Source organism: Ochlerotatus camptorhynchus, unplaced genomic scaffold (genome assembly GCF_037179485.1).
Source record: "Ochlerotatus camptorhynchus isolate MF236.1 unplaced genomic scaffold, CSIRO-AGI_Acam_v1.1 ptg000141l, whole genome shotgun sequence".
Lineage (NCBI taxonomy): Eukaryota > Metazoa > Arthropoda > Insecta > Diptera > Culicidae > Ochlerotatus > Ochlerotatus camptorhynchus.
This window is the reverse complement of record NW_027040631.1, coordinates 3,490,051-3,510,856: the sequence shown is the minus strand read 5'-3', so window position 1 is coordinate 3,510,856 and position 20,806 is coordinate 3,490,051. Positions and strand designations below refer to the sequence as shown.

Here is a 20,806-nt window from a genome sequence, read left to right as displayed (position 1 = left end):
CGTCCGCGAAGAGCTGGATCCGCCCGTGAAGCTTTAAGTGAGATAGATCGTTTATGAACACCAGAAATGGAAATGGAATGATATGTTCTTGGGATCACGTTGACAGACACAAATTACTGCCGGTTAGATAGGTAACTTTTTAGAAGCACCCATGCATTCCCTCTTATACCTTAGCTCTCGAGTTTGCGTAGACAATTTCCCCTATCTGATGGAGGTGTTTGCATGCGTGCTTTAAAGATGTGACAATATTTGTACGCTGGTAAAATCGTCGCGTCAGTCGTAATTTACTTAGTTGAAGTAAGGGACACGGTAGCCCAAAAATGTGAAAGTTTTATGGATTCTGTTCCCGTCTTACGTAAGGACCAAATCGAAACAACGAACGTCTCGTAAAAGCAGAATTTAATGGTTGTCTCCAGGTTCAAAAGATCATCGGTCGTAGAGGGTTGTTCTTGTGTAAAGTAGAAAGTGGACAGTAGAAAGATAACATGGTCCCATAGAAACTTATTGAATGTTTCTGGATTTGTTCCGCTGGTTCCAGAGCAATGGCCGGAACATATTCCGGTGAGTATGGGTCTTCATCAGACCAGAGCCAAACGTGCCAAATCCACCATTTTAAAATCAATTCACATGAGAATTCAAAAATTAGATCATTAAGAGTCATGATGAGTGACCAGCACCATGTTGGCCACACCAGGACAACCACCAGGGAAGTGGTAAATCATTTATAATTCAAAATCCATCAAGCGATACATCAAATCACATGAGAATTCAAAGCCATATCCATTGGCGGTCAAAGTTCTCTATGATGATTTGTTTGCTAAAGACGCTGCTCGCTCTCCTTGATGATGAGACAAAGGTGCGATTACTCCTCCACAAACAGGACCGACGGAACACGATCGCTACACTAGCTACATTCTTCCAGAATATCCGAAGGATGTCAGCTTTGAAGACACCGTGAGCAAGCTGAAAAGTTTGTTTGTGACACCAGAGTTTGTGCTTAGGCGGTGCTTGCCAGTCACTTCAAATCGTAGGCAGGCAGAGTTAACAAACTGTGCGTGTGTGGAGTTTGAGCTTGGTAAGCTAACTGAGGACCAATTCAAGTGCCTGTTGTTCGTGTGCGGATTAAAAGTGGAGAATGACGCGGGTGTTCGAACGAGATTGTTGAGCAAGATTGAAGAAAGGGCTGATACAACCTTGGAGCATATTTCGAATGAGTGTCAACGACTCCTCAACATCAAACACGGCACATCGATGATTGTGACAGGGCCGCCTTCAACAGCAGGCAAGGCGCTCAAAAGTAGGTAGTTTGTCGGGAAGCGTGCATCCCGATACGAAAAGCCTGGATCACTGGCAGCATCAAGCAATGTCAACGCAACTGCTCTGGGTTCACCATGGTGGAACTGCGGTTCCATGCATTATGCCAAGTATTGCCCTTTCAAGAAGCATCAATGTCGTGAATCAAGCAATATGGTCACAAGGACCGGTATCGTTCCAGTGCGAGGAAAGCAAGGAGTCCGAACAGGAACCTCCAATTAGACACGGCATCGGACATCAGCATTATTTCCGAGAAGACGTGGCGACAAATCAGTCAGCCCACTTCCAGTCCTGCGACGGTGTCAGGGAAGCCATTGAGCTGGAGTTTGAGTGTGCCTGTGAAATTTTCATCAATGGGACGAAGCAGCAACTCAATTTGCTGGGGTTAGATCGCATCGACCAATTCAATTTCTGGTCGATGCCGATGAATCGTTTTTGCAACCAGATCAGTTCCCTAAAAAAAACTCTTCCTAACCGTGTTCAGCGATGCTCCAGGTTTGTGTACGACAAAGGCCAAGTTCACGCTGAACGTAGGGACACAACCCGTGTTCCAGTCGAGCATTCGGGTTAGGCAGCACCGATCGTTGTCGCCAGGAAGGCAGAGCGGAGCAATAAGGATATGCGGTGACTACTCAACAGGGTTGAATGATGCACTTCATCCGCATCAGTACCCACTATAATAGTCGCTATATTCATAGTCTGGCGGATAGAATCTCGGGAACCAATTGAGCTGTCAAATAGCGGAACCAATCGAGCAAATCACGACCAACATCAGCTATTGCGAACAAAATTTCGCAAACCGTTTTCTCGTGACTCAAGGCTCGCGTACACAAACTAAACTCATTTTTAGGCTGTGGAAAGATTCCTCTATCCGATGATGCTGGTAATTTACCATCGATTAGCGAGGAAAGAATAATCAACGTTTTATTTATAAAAGTTGATAGTACCTTTTCAATTGTTGGTCTACAATATTTTGAATTGGTTCCGCTTTTCGATAGATAGATAAATTCTATCCGTTAGACTATGAATATAGCGACTATAGTACCCACTTCCGCTGCCGTAAGATATCTTAGCAAAGCTGGCCAATTGTAAGGTATTTAGCCAAATTGATATGTCTGCCCTTTTTTTTGCAGGTCGAGGTACAAGAAGAGTCTCGAGATATGCTAACCATCAACACGCATCGGAGACTCTACCGTTATAATCGACTTCCACCCGGTGTTCCCGGGACATTCCAGCAGCTGGTGCACACTATAGTCGCTATATTCATAGTCTGGTGGATAGAATTACGATCCATCAAAAAGCGGAACCAATTCAATATATTGTAGACCAACAATTGAAAAAGTCCTATCAACTTTTATAAACAAAACGTCGATTATTCTTTCCTCGACAATCGAAGGAAAATTACCGGCATCATCTGATAGGGGAATCTTCCCCCAACCCAAAGATAATGTTCGTTTGCGTAGGCGAGCCTTGAATCACGAGAAAACGGTTTCCGAAGTTTTGTTCGCAATAGCTGATGTGCTCTTTTCTGTTGTTGGTCGTGATTTGCTCGATTAGTTCCCGAGATCCTATCCGCCAGACTATGAATATGGCGACTATTATAGTGCACACCATGCTGGTTGGACTCAAGGTAACTCGACGATGTTCTAGGGGTGGGTGGACGAAGAAGACCATCAACGCAACCTTCAAGCCGTCATCCATCGAATCTAGGATTACGGGTTTACCATCAAAGAAGAGAAGTGCTCGTTCGACCAGCGCCAGATCGAATACCTGGGGCACCTGATCGATGGGCCTACGCCCGGATCCAAACAAAATCGAAGCGATCCGTAACATGCCAGCCCCAACGGACGTATCTGGAGTGCGTTCGCTCTTGGGGGCGATTAATTACTACGGAATGCACACGCTGAGATATCCACTCGATGAGCTGCTCAAAACCGGCAAGCAGTTCATCTGATCACCCGAATGCCAAAGAGCTTTCGAAAACTTCAAGAAGATTCTGGCCTCCGATTTGCTGTTAACGCACTACAATCCGGCACTTGAGATCATCGAGTCGGCGGACACATATTCGATAGGAGTCGGGGATACACATAGCCACAAATTTCCGGATCAAGGTTGTGCATCATGCGTCGAGGTCGTTGACATCTGCGGAACAAGCCTACAACCAACCAGATCGCGAAAGTCTTGCGATCATTTTCGCTGTAACCAAAATCCATAATATGGTTTTCGGGCGAAGCTTTACGCTGCAGACGGATCAAAGAACGGTATCCCGGTCTACACTGCAAACCGCTCACAACGTTGGGCGCTACTGTAATACAGTTGCTGATGTATGATTTCAAGATCGTCTATGTCTACACGGAGAAATTCGGCAACGCAGATGTTCTGTCTCGGCTCATTGTACACCATGTCAAGCCAGAGGAGGATTTCGTAGTAGCTAGCGTTATTCTGGAGAAGGATGTCAAGGCAATTGCGGCAAATTCAGTGGACGCACTTCCATCCGTTCCGATCCAGATCTTGGAAAACTCTACCGGTTTATCCAAGAAGATTGGCCGCAATCAAAGTCAGCATTCATGGCAGCGGATGCAAATAGGCTACGCTGAACCGATCGAAGGCGAGAATTTCTTGCTACTAGACATCGACTCGTATTCCAAGTGGGTGGAAATCGTCACAACAAGATCAATCACTGCCTCTGCCACTATCAGTATCCTCCGAAGTCTATTCGCTCGTCTCGGCATGCCGGAAGCTCTGATCAGCGACAACGGACCCCAGTTCGATAGGGCCGAAATCAACAGGCAGCAGGAAGGTTCGTGGACACCTTTAAGATGTCAGTGAAGAAAATCAGAGAGGGGGAAAGGAGCCATTCAGGATGCTTTGATGCGCACCTGATGCTAGATCACCCTCCGAAGTAATGTTTGGACGCAAGATTCGTACCAGCCTGGACTTGCTGCGTCCACCAATTGTTCTAGTAGTGGAAACTAGTGAGGAACAAAGGACTAAACGGCGATCCTTTCAGAATGGCGATGCAGTATATGCGGAGGTGTACTCAAACAACCAATGGAGATGGGTGCCCGGTGTAGTTCTGAAACCTATTGGGCGTGTTATGTTCAACGTATGGGTGGAAGATAAGCGTATGCTTCGATCGCATCTCAATCAATTGCGCAGTCGAGCATCTGGTGACAAGTCTTCACCGAAACCGGTACTGTCAGACAAAATGTTACCAATAGACATTCTGCTTAGAGCATGAAACTAACCTAATCCACGCTCAACAGCAACCGCTACAACTATCATCGTCATCTACAGTCACCGACCAGACGTCAACAACGCTTGGAGTTCCAACTGAGCAATCCACACTGCTTGAGGCGCTGACACCCGAGGCATCTGCGCAAGTGTGGGAATCACCTGAAGCTTCTTCGTCATCGCCCTCGTCTTCATCGTCATCACCCATATCTGGGTCTACGTCTACCTCCACATCATCATCGTCAGAGTTTCTATCAGCCAACGAAAACCCAACAGCTGTCCAGGGTACCTCGTACCCATTATTGAGTATTTTACGGTAATTCTCGTTTGTTTTGCAACCAAAAATCGTTGCCGCTAAATCAGTAACTACTAATATAGGTGGTATGAATGACACTGCCCATATAATTTACCGAACGAAACGTTCATCACTTTCCATCCATCCTAGTAAAGTTATGTTAATCAAGCACCAAATCACTCCATACTTTCTCTAGCATGGATAATAAAACTCAAACTACAGCTTAGAACACATTATTCGCTATGGGAACTTACCTTCTTCTTAGTCTCGTTGAACAAGTCCATCAAGCTCTCGCGAGCCGACTCAAACGGATTGGAGGACATCAGACTGCGCATATAGAAGTAAACAGCGTCAATTTTGCGTTTCTGAAACGATCAAACGAACCATCAGTCAGTCGTCAGTTCCAAAATCACCAACAAACCACCCACCGCATAGACCGAGAGCAGCGCCAGCTGGTTGTAGGGTCGTCCATTTTTCGGCATAATCTGCTGCGCCTTGACGTACCACTGTTTCGCCTTGCGGAAGTTGTTCGCTTCGTTGACCTGTTCGCGATACCGCGCCAAGTCACCCAGGAACAGGAACACCTTCTGGGCGGACACCAACGCCAGGCCACATTTGAGACCCTTGGTATTGGTGGCCGCGTTCGGGCCGGTAAACTTTTCCAAACTGAAATTGAACTGCTTCTCCAGCATGGCCAGAAGCTGTTCGAAGAATTGCGCCCCATTTTCGATAATGTCCAACGCTTTCTCCCGGTAGTACGCTCGAATGTTCTGGTCCGGATTTTCAGCCAGCAGTTTCCGCATCTGCTCAATGATGTTGTAGTAGAGTAGCTTCCAAAAGTGGTGCTCAATGTTGATGTCCTGGGAGAAACGCATCTCCGACAGGAGGAAGGACTCCAGCAGTTTCTGGAGATCGGTACGGATCTGGACGTAGAGGTCCCACTCGTGGAACAGGTTTCCACTGAGTAGCAATTCCTGAAGGCGATTGTCAGCCGCTTCCAGTTGATGGACCAGTTCCTTACTGCGAAGGAGATTGGCTTGAGGAGCATTGGTATCGTACCAAGGAGGACGGGCACTGGTAATTTGGTTGCCACTGGCAATTCGCTTGCGCTCGGTACCACCGGTGGAGGATGCCAGTTCGTCTAAATTCTCCGGAGGATTGTAGTTGCGAGATTGCGACGGTGTAATCATAATCGGTTTGTTAGGATTCTTTGGATCGAACAACGTCCGGGCGTTGCCTGAACTATCCTCCCGGAGGTGGTCCTCTCGTACTGCATTTGCACCACCTCCCGGAGTTGGAATCCTCGGCGGAAGTACCAACACCCCGGGACCTTTTTGAATTCCAATCTGCTCCTCGAACTGCTTCGTCATTTCCGCAATCTTCACATCCGTCTTTTCACCGCCATCGCCCGGTCCTCTCCAGTTACCGGAATCGCCGCCACCACCACCGCTAGCACCACGTTGCCAATTGCCACGATCCATACTGTTGTCTCTGCTGTTGCTGTACCGATCACCGCCCTTCCGGTGACCACCGTACGCTCTTCCTCCGTCGACTACCCCACGTTCGTAATACCGATCCTGACTGCCGTCTTGATTTCCAAAGTGTTTTCCACCGCCACGACCACGGCCTCCACCTCCTGCGTAGGCCACTCGATCCATGCTATTCTCGCGGCTCAAGTTGGAGGACTGCGAATTACGACGGCTGCGGCCACTGCTTCCGGCGCTTCCCTTCCCCGGTGGGTAAGGAACTTTGAAACCACCCTCACCCTCGTAGTAGTCTTGGCTCGAACGGGAGTTGCTGCAAGAGGATGTAGATGAAATGGATTATCAAACAACGAACGATTAGGTGGACACTGAATAAAATATTCAAACAACTTTCGATTAATCAATCGTTTGAATTATCTTTTCAGTGTATTGGAAAAATCGAGATGAAACAATACTAGGTAGTAAGCAGATTGATGATCTTACGCTAATCCCTTCATCTTTTTCCGATTTCCATTCCTGAGAGCGTTAGGCGGTGGAAAGATTACCAAAATACCAATCGTAAGAAATTTTGAAAATGAGTATCGCTGAGTGCATTAGCACGGAAATTACTCACCTTCGATGTCGACGTCTATTCCTATTGTTAGTGTTATTGTTGTTGCTAGTGTTCTGATTTATGTTGTTGTTTAAGGTGCTGTTGGCAGTTTTCTCTTGCATCGCTTCCCGCTCAACATCATCAGCCCAGTCCTGGAATACAAACAATAGTTGTGAAACAATTCCCAGGGCTCACAACAATGTCGACTCACCAATTTTCCGGCAGATTTTCTGCCATCGTCTTCGTCAATTCGACCGCCACCATCCGAGTACTGTCGGCTACGTCCACCGTCCTTCCGGAAGCCGCCACCACCACCGCTCTGTACATGCTCATCGACGTATCCGCCGCGGCCTCCGGCGTCCCTTGGCGGAAGCCCATAATTGCTATTCCACCGATCGTTCGGATCGCAGCTCGAGTTTCTGCTGTTCGATCTCGGTGGTCTATCGAAGTCCTGCTGCTGCGGATGCTGCTGGTGGTGATGATCTCCTTGATCTCCTCCAATATCCGACGATCGGCTACGTGGACGCTGAAGATCCACCGGAGTTCGGGCACGGTAATCCTGTTGATAGCCACCCTGTTGGTAGTTCCCTGAGTATCGAGTCCGGCCGCCTCCGCGCATGCCCGGCGGTCGCGAACGAGGTGACATCGGAAGTGTGTGCGACCAGCTCTGCGGGGGATGCGCATTGGCCTGCTCGTTGCGTAGATTTTCCAGATAGTCCAACGGGAGACCGTGGTCCTGGAGGAACTTTCGCTGCAACCGAGGCGGTAGACTGTCGATGTTTGAAGGCAATAGGGGTTTCTTGGAGCTGCCGCGGCCTCCGAAGCTAGGTTCTACGCTTCGGGTGTCCCGCTCGTTGCGCAGTCGATCCTGAGGCCGGTTGTAGTTCACGTTGGGTGGATTGGTGGACAGCACCCGCGGTTCGGAAGCCTGTCGGAAGCCCGGCGGTGCATCGTTCCGTCGCTGGTCGTAGTAGTCGTGCTTCTTGTTGTTACTTTTCTTGTTGACCGATCGCCACCCGTCGCTCTGACCACCCCCCCAGTCGCCTCGATCGCGATCGCGTTCACGGTCCCGATCGCGGCCCATGGAGGGAGGACCGTCACCACCGCCGAGCGAGTTCAGCGACCGGTTGCTGCCGGAGTTCTCCGATTTCCGCAGCGGCCCACTGCCGGGGCTGTACAGCGATTGCTGCTGGCGTTTGCCACCGCGGCCCCGACCCGACGAAGCCGGCCCATTATTCATCCCGGTCGTCGTCGTCAGCTGGCGGCAATAGTTGAGGCAGGTTCGGGCACTGGAAGATGAGGGAAAAGAGGCGAGGGGTGAAAGAGTGGTATGGATTGAGTAAATTAGGTGTGCAATGTACATATGAAGCACTTGTTTTTAATGCGATCGTAATGGATGTCAATAGGTTGGATTATTATGATGCGAGTAAAGTGGCTTGAGGAAATAGATATCCAAGAAGTTCTTTGCAATTCTGAAAATAAAGCCAAATGTCCTTGACACCATTTCAACGACGTACGAGATATGTTGCTTGTACGTAAGTTGAAAATCCAGAATGACTCCCAGATACATGCCTCACACGTTCGATCATTGTGCCCCGAAGATCATAGTTCGGTTCCTTCTTTCGAGTAAAAGTGATCATTGATCAGTGGTCGTTGGGTTAACTGTCATTCGGTTCATATTGCACCACCTGACAAAGGCTTCAAACTGACGTTGAACGAAGTGACAGTCATCAATCGAGTAGATCCGCACGTAGATTTTAAGACGATCTGTATACGATCGTCGTGGACCTTCGATAACCAAATTCACGTCATTTAAGTAGGGTAAGAAGATTATTGGTCCCAAATGACTTTCTTGAGGTATTCCTGAGGTGGCTATAAAAAATATCAGACCGGCAGTCACCGATTTCAAGAGGTTACCACTATCTATCTTTATTGGAAGTCTAATTCGGAATGAATCGTCAGGTGATAAATATTTAATTCTAAGGTTACTCTGGTTCGCTTGCGTGTCCAATGATTGTTGGGATCTAACATTTCCCCCCTGGGGTTTCATAATACAATAGGCCTTGAACCGTTGGAACATACGTTTCTAGGATTGGTGTAGCCATTTGGACTGGTTCTTCTGCTTCAGTTGCCTTTGGTTCCTGTTTATCTTCGGATTCCTCATTATTGGTACCTTCATTTTCCGACAAATCATCCGTCAATCATCTGGATTGTTTGGAAATGGTCCTTCAAACTGCAGTGCTTCTTCATGCGAAACTGTAGGATCCTCTTGAGGTATATCGTAAGTTGGAACCACTATTGGAGTTGTTAGTTCGAAGCCATCGAAGAATATTGATAGCGGTGTCGGATGAACTGTTGGACTGCTTTCTATTTTTTTTTCCTTGATTTGTTTTCCGTCGATCTTGTTTTCCGTGCTGAGCACCAATGCTACCGACGCCAGGGAGGCAACTCCTACACCTGGACCCTACCTATCGACCCACCAACTCATGAACCGAGGACCAACGGCTTTACTTCCCTTCCGAAGGAAGGCGTGATCAGAGAAGTTATGCCTCAGAACATCCCGGCGGCGCCGACTGGGATTGAACCCAGGCCTGCTGGGGTGAGAGATAATCACGCTTACCACTAAACCACCGGCGCCGCTAATAGGACTGCTTTCTAGAACACGAGTCTTCAGCTAGTTGGCGTGCGACTGTATCAGACGATGTTGATCTTCAAGGAATCTTCTATCTATCTTCTCGATTACGGTTGCTGGTTGCCACTGCCAAGAAATCGCTCGATGTATCTTGAAATATACGAAATCACCGTGCTGAAAACCTCTCTGGACTACGCCGTGCTTTTGGTTGAAAGCGTCATTCTGTTTCTTCCTGTCTCGGGATATGGTGCCACGTTCGTGTTGAGTAGCAACCGATCAACTCTGTTCAAACAACAAGCATGTAGCAACCCATGAAGATTCGTGTCACTAATTTTTTCATTCCTTCACAAACCTTCGTTCAATAAAGAAGTTCTTTTCCAATTGCTCTGCCTAGTTTATTAGGTTATGGGCCCAGCACGGAACCGGAATCGATAGTGAAGTAACGGTCGTTTGATTCGTACGGAAGAAGACTTCAAGATGAGCGACGACAAACTCTGGCTGTTTAACGGCGAAAACTTCGGGAACTGGAAGTTCAGAATAGAAGTATTGATGGAAGACAAAGGCTTGCTGGAGTGTCTGGAGAAGGCTGTTGCTGACGAAGAGTACGCGAGGGAACTTCCGGGTGATACTGCTGAAGAGAAGCAGCGGAAGAAGAAGCTACTGGACGAGCGGATGGCCAATAGGGTGTTTCATTTTGAAAAAAGTGATGAATTTTTGATAGGCCACCCTCCAGTTCGATTCATAGCCCCAAAATATGAACCTGTGCAAAAAATGGTAAAGATTGATGAAGGTTTAGAGGTCGCGCCAATGATTTGTATTTTGTATGGAGATTTTGGTGAATTAGTATGGGAAATTATTGATTTTCGTTTACATTGCTCTAACTTTGGTTGTAGTTGTCCAAACGTTGAAAAAAAAAAATATGTGGTTGTCATGACAATGATCAACAAGCCTGTTGTTGTTGCGATGAAATTGGCGTTGTTGCCTTGTACATATTCATCTGTCAATTTACCCTATTTTGCCATTTTTTCACATTTTTATAATTCTTGATACGCTGCAAAACTGAGCGTAGCAACTGTAGGCTTTTTGTTTATTGCCATAGCAATAACATACTAAATTTTTTCGACATTTGGACAAGTAGAAGCAAAGTTATAGCGATATAAGCGATTTTTTAAATTCTTCCATAGTAATTCCCATACAAATTTCAAATCATTGGCGCGACCTCTAAACCTTCATCAATCTTTACCAATTTTTGCACAGGTTCATATTTTGGGGCTATGAATCGAACTGGAGGGTGGCCCATCAGAAATTCATCACTTTTTTCAGAATGAAGCACCCTAATGGCCAAGGACAGAAAATGCAAGAACCTGTTAATTCACCGTACAGCCGAAGATCAGCTGGAATATGTGAAGGATAAGAGAACTGCGAAGGAAGCTTGGGATGCGCTCAAGAACGCCTTTGAAAGGGTCAGAATCGCTGGAAAACTATTCTTACGGAAGCAGTTTCAAGAGTTGCGGCTCAAGGAAGAAGAGAACGTCAAGTCATTTTTGCTCCAGTTCGAGAAGGTACTTCGTGAGATGAAAGCTGCAGGAGTGAAGACTGAAGAAGAAGACGTCGTCTGTCAACTTTTGTTAGCCCTGCCGAAATCTTATGAAGCTCTGATTACTGCCTTGGAAACCATTCAGCCCGATCAACAAACTCTCGAATACGTCAAGAAACGTTTGTTGGATGAGCAAGTGAAGCGGTCCGGTAAGTGTTCAACGAATTACGAAGAAAACGGCAGTGGTGAATCTGCGTTCGCTGGAAGAAAAGCTGGCTACAAGTGTTACGGTTGCGGTCGTGTTGGACACAAGCGTGCTGAATGTCCTGAGAACCGTCAAGTCGACAGAAAGGATCGAGAGAAGAACTGGAAATCTGGAGGCAAATTTGGACGACGGCAGAAAGCTGGAGCGAATGTTACGAGCGAAAATGAGGTGGCCTTCATTGCGACTACGAGCGCTGGCAGTGGTGCATTGCTGACTTCGTCGAAGAATCGGAAGATAGAGTGGTTCCTGGACTCAGGCGCCACTGATCACATGTTGAAAGACAAATCGTTGTTCGAAGAATTACATTCGTTGAAGCGTAAAATGCACATAGCTGTTGCGAAGTCTGGCCAAGTTATTGTTGCTGAAACCGCTGGTACCGTAAGAGTGGATATGCTGGTCGATGGAAAGAAGCAACCTGCCGTGGTAAACGAGGTATTATACGTGCCGGAGCTACAATGCAACCTGTTTTCGGTGCGGAGAATGGAAGATAATGATATGACAGTCAAGATCGTCAGCGGAAAGGTGACTATAGAAAAGGACGGTCGTATTGTCTGTACTGGTCGGCGATTGGGTCAATTGTATGCGTTAGATATTTTTGTCCGAGACGGAAGTGAGACAGGATGCGCAAGTGCGATGGTGTTCAAAAGCGATGGGTTTGATTTGTGGCATAGAAGGTATGGTCATCTTGGCGCAGGTAATCTGAAGAGTCTGTGGAAGAATGCGATGGTTGAAACTTCTTCGAAAATTCAAGACTGGCCAAATAGTTGTATCTGCGAAATATGTTTGGCTGGGAAGCAGACTAGGCAAGCATTTGAAGAATCGACGGAACGACGTTCAAGCCGACTGCTAGAATTGGTCCACTCGGATGTGTGCGGACCATTCACTCCGACTACCTGGAACGGAAAGCGATATTATGTAACGTTCATCGATGATTTTAGCCACTTCACCGTAGTCTATTTGTTAGAGTCAAAGGACGAAGTTCAAAAGATGTTCGAGCGTTACCATGCCCAGGTGACAGCATTCTTCGGCGTGAAAATAGCTAGGCTCAGGTGCGATAACGGAGGAGAATACAGCAGCAAATCGTTTCGAAGTTTCTGTCGTGCTGAAGGAGTTCAACTGGAATTCACGGTGCCGTACAGTCCACAACAAAATGGAGTATCAGAAAGGATGAATAGAACACTGTCGGAGAAGGCCCGGTCGATGCTGCAAGATGCTGAATTGTCTAAATCAATGTGGTGCGAAGCTGTGCAGACTGCTGCATATGTGTTGAACCGAAGTCCGACGTCTGCTCTTGAAGAAAAGAAAACTCCATATGAAATCTGGTATGGCAAGAAACCAAACGTGGACAAGATGCGCGTTTTTGGATCGATTGCGTATACGTGGATACCCAAAGAAAAACGTGACAAGCTGGACTCTAAAACCTCGAAGAATGTGATGGTAGGATATACAACGAATGGATATCGCATTTGGGACCCTAGAACGAGGAAGATATTCACGTCTCGTGATGTTGTGTTCGACGAGCGACAAGTCGTTGAAGCTACAGTGAAGTCGATGCCGATGCCATTTGGAGATAATGATTGCCGAGAGGAACAACTAGAAACAGAAGACGTTCAAGACGAGATGGAAGAACCAACCGCAGACGTTCAAGTGATTGACGAGCTGGAGGAACCAATTGACGTTCAAGTTGTTGACGAGGAGGAGGAACCAACCGGCGCGCTCCCTTAGCAACCAGAACGTGACAACTGCTCGACAGAAGTGCTCACGAGGCATAGCGGACGGGAGCGCAGAATTCCCGGTAAGTTCCTTGATTTCATTACCAGCTTTGGGACGAGTTCTGCCGATCAAAGTTTTGCAGGTGCTACCGAGACCATTGATGATTCCGTGATGGCGTATGCACTTAGTGCAGAGGACAACCTACCTTCGACAATAGCTGGACTGAAGGAGCGAAGCGACTGGTCGGACTGGAAAGATGCCATAGACAGCGAGCTTGACTCATTGCGGAAGAACGGAACATGGGAGCTAGTGCCGAAACCACCAGGCAAGAATATCATCGACAGCAAGTGGGTTTTCAAAGTCAAACGTGATGAAGCTGGAAACGTGGATCGATTCAAGGCACGCCTCGTAGCGAAGGGCTATTCTCAAAGGAAAGGATTCGACTATAATGAAACATATGCTCCTGTGGCGAAGATTACTACTGTTCGGGTGTTGCTTGCAGTGGCGAATCAGGCGCAGTACCATGTGCACCAGATGGATGTGAAGACGGCATTCCTGAACGGCCTGCTGAAGGAAGACATCTATATGCGTCAACCTGAAGGACTGCAGAGCGACAATCCTCAACTAGTATGCCATTTGAAGAAGTCGTTATACGGGTTAAAGCAAGCTCCGAGGAGTTGGAACGAACAGTTCAATTCGTATGTACTGAAACTCGGATTTCGACGATCAAAATTGGATAGCTGTTTGTATTGGAAGCGACAAGAAAAGACTGTAATGTACATACTATTGTACGTGGATGACATCATCATTGTCTCGAACTCACTGGATTCTGTAGCAGAGATCAAAACGATGATGACCAAGAAATTCGAAATGACGGACATGGGTGAACTGAAACACTATCTGGGGTTGAAGGTCGAACGAAATTTCAAGACTGGAAGAATGAAGATCAGCCAACCGAAATACATTGCAGACATGTTGAGAAGATTTGGTATGGAGGATTGTAACCCCGTTAGTACCCCAATGGACCCGAATTTGAAGCTGGACACCCAACAACACACCCGTATCGCGAATTGATTGGATGTCTGACCTACTTGACGATATCATCAAGGCCGGACATAAGCGCAGCTGTAAGTTATTTCAGCAGATTTCAAGCTTTCCCTACTGACACCCATTGGAACCACCTGCTGCGCTACTTGAAAGGGACGATCAATTTTGGTTTATTTATTTATTTATTTATTCCTTCGTCTTCGATATACTCGTTCAGACTGCAACTTAATCTAAATTTCTAATTCTCGTACTAAACACATTTTTGCTAATGTTAAAGTCAAACTGATCATAAACAGTGTTGAAAGCACGTATACAGGTACTCAGAGGGTTGTTATGTCCATAGCTTGTTCTGTGATGAGGTACGTAAAGCGCAGCGTGAGTTCGAAGTGAACGAGATGGAGCGACTCTAGTCTATCAGCGACAAGAAGATGCGATTCCTATCGTGGAATACAAAGAAGCAAGCAACTGTAGCCCTGTCGTCAACAGAAGCGGAATATGTTTCCCTTAGTCAAGCGATGTGTGAAGCAATATGGCTGCGTAACTTGCTGTGCGAATTTGGTTCTACGTTCGAGCATCCCATACCAATATTTGAAGATAATCAATCTTGCATTCGAATAGCTGAGGAGCCCCGAGACCATAGACATATAAAGCACATAGATATTCGATACAACTTCATGCGCGAGAAGATTCAAGAAGGTGCTTTCAAGATAATGTACGTACCGACCAATGAGCAAGCAGCTGATATATTCACGAAGGCCTTGCCAAGAGGACCGTTCACATTTCTTCGAGAAAAGCTGGGATTGTTCGGTTGAGCGGGCATGTTGAGTAGCAACCGATCAACTCTGTTCAAACAACAAGCATGTAGCAACCCATGAAGATTCGTGTCACTAATTTTTTCATTCCTTCACAAACCTTCGTTCAATAAAGAAGTTCTTTTCCAATTGCTCTGCCTAGTTTATTAGTTCGGTCGGTTTGAACATTGATGGTATGAGACGAAGTGGTCTTCCAAACATCATCTCTGCTAGAGATTTGCCATCCAGGTCGCCATTTGATGTAGAGCGATATACTTGCTTCTTCAAGCGTTTCTCCGATGATACGGAGCAATGTGAAAATGTTGGATCCCTTGACTGGTGCAGAAATCTTGAAATTCATTGCGTGAAAACGGGGTGCCGTAGTCAGACACAATTACCTCCGGAACGCCGAACGTTACGAAAGATTGATTCTGCAGCTTGATAGTGGTTTTCGATGTCGTAGCTTTGATTGCGTGCACCTCAGGCTATTTGGAGTAGGAGTCTACCATTACCAGGAAGTAGATTCCATCTACTGAACCTGCGTAGCCAATGTGAATCCTGGACCATGGTTTAGAAGATCGTCTTGGTTGGTGTATTGTCAGCAGTTGAACACGGTGTGCAGCGTTTGACGTAATCCTCAATGTCGTTATCGATACAAGGCCAGTAAACAAAACTTCGTGCTATTGCTTTCATGCGTACCATTCCCGGATGACCTCGATGGACTTGTTGCAAAATCCTTCGTCGAAACATGCCGGGAACCACGACTCTGTCATCGAACCTCACGCATCCGTCAACTAGGCTGAGTGATTTACGTCTGTGTTAGCAGGGTTGGACTACAGCGGAGAGATTCTTGATGCAGACAGGCCAAACGTCACGGATGTGCTTAGCAACAGTTTGGAGAGTGGCGTTTGTAGATGTAGCCTTCTGTAGTGCTGCGAAAGAAACCGGGACCTTTTTTGTAGTGTCGGAAGGAATGCTTGATAAATCTTCTCTCAGGGTGAGTGGTACGATAACAAATTCTTCCTCTGTTGGTTGGTTTGGTCGATCAGCCGGGACAAGAAATCTGCACATCCGAAATCGTTCGTGCTGAATCTTTAAGTCGTAGTTAAGCATTGTAAGAGTCCTGCGTTGCAGCCTGTTCGCAGTGTGTAGCGGTATGCCCTTATTAGAACCGAAGATGGACAGCAGTGGCTTGTGGTCGGTCAGCAAATATTTGAGGAGTTTCGTCACCACATAGACTAACGAAAACGAGCGTTCTTAAAGCGTGTTGCACAGCCTTCATTTTGCCATCGGAAAACTGATGAAAGATGACGGCACCTACGGCAGGGTTTGATGCGTCTGCTGCCTCGATAATAGGCAGTTTTGGGATCGTAATGCATCAAGAGTAAATTTGATTGAAGTGTTGCCTTGAACTGGTCGAAAGCCTTCTGACACTCGGAAATCCATCGCCACGAATCTTCTATAAAAATTGACAGCGCCTAGGTACGACCGTAATTCGGAGATGTTACTTGGAGGTGGAATTGCAGTTATGGTCTTCACTTTCTCGGGGTCTGGACGGATGCCTTGTGCTTCCACGATGTGCCCCAAGTAGCGGAGATGTGTTTGATAGAAACGGCACTTCTCAGCTTTAAGGTGGAAACCATACTCTTTGAGTCGTTGGAAAAGTTGATTGAGTGAGGCGGCATGCGACTCGATGTCTTTTCCGAACACGATGGAATCGCCAGGTATGTCCGCAATCATTGCATCCAATATGCGTTGGAATGCCCCGGTGCTGACTTCACTCCTGGACCTAGGCGATTGAACCGGAACAAGCCACGATGAGCGTTGATCGTTAGTAGCTACTAGGAATCGTCATCAACCTCGAGCTGCAGATGCGCGTGAGCGAAAATCTGCTCCGGTGTAGGAAATGGATAATGGTTAGGCTCCAATGCTTAGTTGAGCCCTGTCGAGTAATCTGCACAGATGCCCACTCGGCCGTTCGGCTTTCGTACCGCCTCGATAGGAGGAACCCATTCGGAGAAGTCGACTGGCTCGATGATGTTCAGCATCGACCAATGGAATTGTATTGAAGGGAACTGGCCGGTAGAAATAGAAAACCAAACCAAAATTCACGAACTTGCTGATCGATCGATATCGTCTTCATTTGATTGCAGACCGTATCGATGGGAACTGACCACAGCTCGAACAGTTCGATCCAGTTGATGCCTAGTAGGTTGAGGTTGGCAGCCGTTGTGACAAAACATCTTCCTTGAGCAATTTTGCCGTTGATGCTCACTTCGCACTGAAACTCACCCATCAAATGATGCGGTTTGCCCGACACATTCACTGCTGCAATAGTCGGCTTCTTGATCGTAGGTTTCCCAGACAGTTCCAGGTTTGCTTTGAAATTACCGTGATGTCGCTTGCCGTGGGCACGTACTTCCGCTTGCTGGAGTGCTGGGAATTTGTCTTCAAAGATTTACGTGATTTGATTCATGGCTTCTTCTCCTCCCCAGCTTGAACTGATTTTGGTTTGGAGTAGCAGCCATAGTAGCCTTCCTTGTGGCCGATACGATTACACTGCTTGAACTGATGATTCGAGAATGGACAATCCCGAACATAGTGCATCTGATCGCATTGCCAACAAGTTGTGCGAGGTGATTTACCTTCCGTCTTCGAAGACTGCTGTTGTCGAGAATTTCTCTTGTTCTCCTGTACTGCGTGCACCGTTGGTTTTGAGCTTGATTGACGTTCGATCATGGACGTGTCCAACGAGCCGTCGATCAGATTTTGGAGAGTAACGGAAGAGCTTCTGGTGTTTCAGCTTCGATCCGGAAGAGTAGCCTGACTCGTATGACCGCGTAGCAATGGCTTTTGAGACCGCAGACGAGCACCAAGCATTTGAATTGGTCAATATTCACGTTCCTTAAATCGAAATCCTCGCAAGCACGGTTGACTTTACCTCCGTAGCTGATAATGTCTTCTGATTTCACCAGCTGCAGACACTGATATCGCTTGTTGATGATCGAGGTTTGTGATCCGAATATCTTCTTGAGGGTTTCGACTGTGTCATCCCAATTCCGACACAAAACCTTTCCAGGATGCGTTGACTTCCTTGTAGAGCTTCGGCGCCTCTTAAGAACGATTCAGCTGCTCCATTTATTCGCACGCTAACTCCTACAGGCGGCGTTTCTTATCCCGGAAAATATGAGATTGCTAACTTCTGTTTGTATTGCTCCACATTTTGACAGGTTCATTACTTCATCTAAAAGCGCTCGACGATCGTCAAGTCCAATGGATACTTCTGTGGCCTTGCTCTGGCACTACTCCAGCAGTTCTCAAGAGGAGCTTTAATCAGTTCATCCCCAGCTTAGAGTCGTTCCAGATTGTTGACAACGGCATGTCTTAGGCATCATTCACCATCACAAGGTAGTGGTGAGAATCGACCGTGACGAATATATGCAAAAAGTGCCTTCCATCAATCAAACGTGGTTGTGACTTTTGGCAGAAGTGCTCCCGAATATAATGCAGACTTCGTTGTAATACTTTTTCACAATTAGTCTTAGAATTTTCTGGAAATCCTCCAGACTATTTCCATATAGGATTTAGTGCAAATTTGTAATAGTTTTGCTTTGGAATTGCACTAAGAAGTTACCTGCGATTCTCCTGCGGCATTGCTTGATAAATTCCAGATCTCAACCTAATGTTTTAATTAATCATACAAAGCAATGGTTAGTGATTTCTTGAACATAATATCACCATAATCTACAACTTAAATAATTATCCCCGAGTAGTTTGTTTAGGATTCATGGACTGTTACTTGTAAGTTGAATTCCTTCAAAAAAGATTCTTAAGGGCCGATTTACCCCTATAGTTAAACCTGATTCAAGATATCGTCGGCCCAAAAACTTCTACAGCAGACCTTTTGAAAAATGACACCTCATGTTTTTAAGGTAGCCAAAAGGCTTGTTTGAAAGATCTAAATACTATAATAACACAAATGGAAGAACGGTGTAAATTTTCCCAGCACTGACATCAGAACCGAGGCCGTTCCACAGCCGTATATGGTACATCGGGTCATTGTAAACTCACACAACCTTTTCTAAATCAAAGCTTCAGCACAAGTCGGTAGTCCCCTACTAACTTCGAAACTCAACATCGATTTACCACCAGCTGTTCATCAGATCCAAGACAAACGCTTAACTCATCCAGCTTTAACAAAAATCTAAAAAAAACAACAACTTCCGGCGTATTCATCTGGCTCGTCACCCTTTCAGTCCCTAAATCACAACATTCGGCAAATGATAACCGTTCAAAACGTATTGGTGTTGTTGTTGTTGTGATTGTTGCTCTGTTCTTTATCTTCACTTCGATATGGCATTGGAAACGTTTACTACGCATTCGTAAATCTAAACATACTGCCCCCGTCAGTCAGCATAGTAAATATCCACTTCGCCTTTGAAGAAAATTCAATACTCCGAAACCAAGGTGAATGACCTCTATTCCGTCGTTGGGTTGGAAGCTGCTACTTCTGGCAACGAATCTGATGATTTCCGCCGAATTCATGCCAAAAATGACACAGTTCCGGATGAATTGATGATTGCCCACCGGATTCTGCGGGGACAATCCGGGAAGACACGATTCCGGACGTGACTAATCACCGAACGAGCTGTCAATCATGTAAACAATCCTCGCACACTAATTGCAGACGAGATTCCCCCCCTTTGGAAGCAACTTTTTCGCTGGGAACACACCTTTGCCGGTTCTATCTTTGCTAGTTTCCCTTCGGTGAATCCTTGCCAAATTTCCTGATTCCAAAAAATACTCCGCTGTTGACCGTTTAATTCGATTGCAGAACTTTTTCTTCACGTTTGTTGTCTGGAGATGAGGTTGGATGATGTTTCACTCTGTAACTTGACTGACTTCTTCTCTCTGTGCTGCAGCGACTATCCTGAGTGTTCTTCTAAGGCCCTTCGCCTTCCATCTCTTTCCTCTACGCTGTTCCGTAGATTCGGGACTATCGCCATCTTCCGCTCACTCAAAAATCATCATCACCGTCATCGTCATCATTGCCGAGCAAGCAGGCCAGCAAGCAAACGAAAACGAAAACGAATCGGAGCGAGTAAGAAGATGCCGAGAGGTTAGGGATTTTGCTGTCACTGCTCCCAACACCACTGGCTGCTTCTTCCATCTTTCCTCGTCGAAAAACAAATTGGCACTGCTGAAAGGTTCGGAACGTTAGGTACCCGTGCCCGAACCGGAACTCACCTGCTGCACTACGGCGAAACTCGCACACGGTTTGCAATCCGAACCGCCACCCCAATTTTCCGATCGAAACCAGTCTTGAATTCAAACTGCCGCTGCTGCTGCTACGAACTCCTCCTTGCCGTCGTCGTCGTCTTGGCAGTGGTCGTCTTTGCTGCGCCTACTGCCGCGCCAGCAAACGCAAGAACCCAATCCGGGAGAAAAGAGGAAGTTTCCTCGGCACCCGACACGAGACCGCGTTTTGTTTTTCCACAATACGAATACCGATTCGATAATAACCGCGAAATACCGCACGTTTTTTTTTCCGTTCGCGAACACGATTTTCGATCACTGCACTGTTTTTCTTTTTCTTCTAGAAACAAAAATGCACACCACGCACTCGTCTTCTCTTCTTGTGGGGAGAATCGCGAATAATTTCTTCTGACTGATGTCTTGTTGCCTTCTCTACTGTTGGGTTGCTTCTTTTCTTTCTCGGTGTTTGACAGCTAGCGCCAGAAGAAGAGTAGAACACGCACACATCAGAATCCATTACTCCACAGCGCACACACACAGGTCCAAAAACGAGTTGTTTACCTTCAAATCGCGACGTACGGATAGGCAGTGCAACGGTGTGTGCATGCGCCTTGAGCGAGGAATCCCGTACGGAACGGTAACGATG

General features: G+C 46.6%; 1 protein-coding gene across 3 annotated transcripts in view; it reads right to left on the bottom strand.

Moving 5' to 3' along the window:
- Smg6 overlaps positions 1-20,577 on the bottom strand; it is a 279,441-nt gene extending 258,864 nt beyond the window's left edge. Inside the window, exons 1-6 of one of the 3 annotated variants that reach the window (XM_065221316.1) lie at positions 20,152-20,577; positions 7,131-8,208; positions 6,941-7,071; positions 6,811-6,843; positions 5,272-6,640; positions 5,098-5,208 (exon numbers count right to left, since the gene is read on the bottom strand). In XM_065221316.1, the coding sequence (XP_065077388.1) occupies positions 5,098-5,208; positions 5,272-6,640; positions 6,811-6,843; positions 6,941-7,071; positions 7,131-8,159 (2,673 nt within the window). In that variant the 5' untranslated portion in view covers positions 8,160-8,208; positions 20,152-20,577. Of the gene's footprint in view, positions 1-5,097; positions 5,209-5,271; positions 6,641-6,810; positions 6,844-6,940; positions 7,072-7,130; positions 8,209-19,637; positions 19,832-20,151 lie in introns of those variants that run through there. The other 2 variants (XM_065221317.1, XM_065221318.1) reach the window with 2 other exon arrangements.
- Between the last annotated feature and the right edge of the window lie 229 nt (positions 20,578-20,806).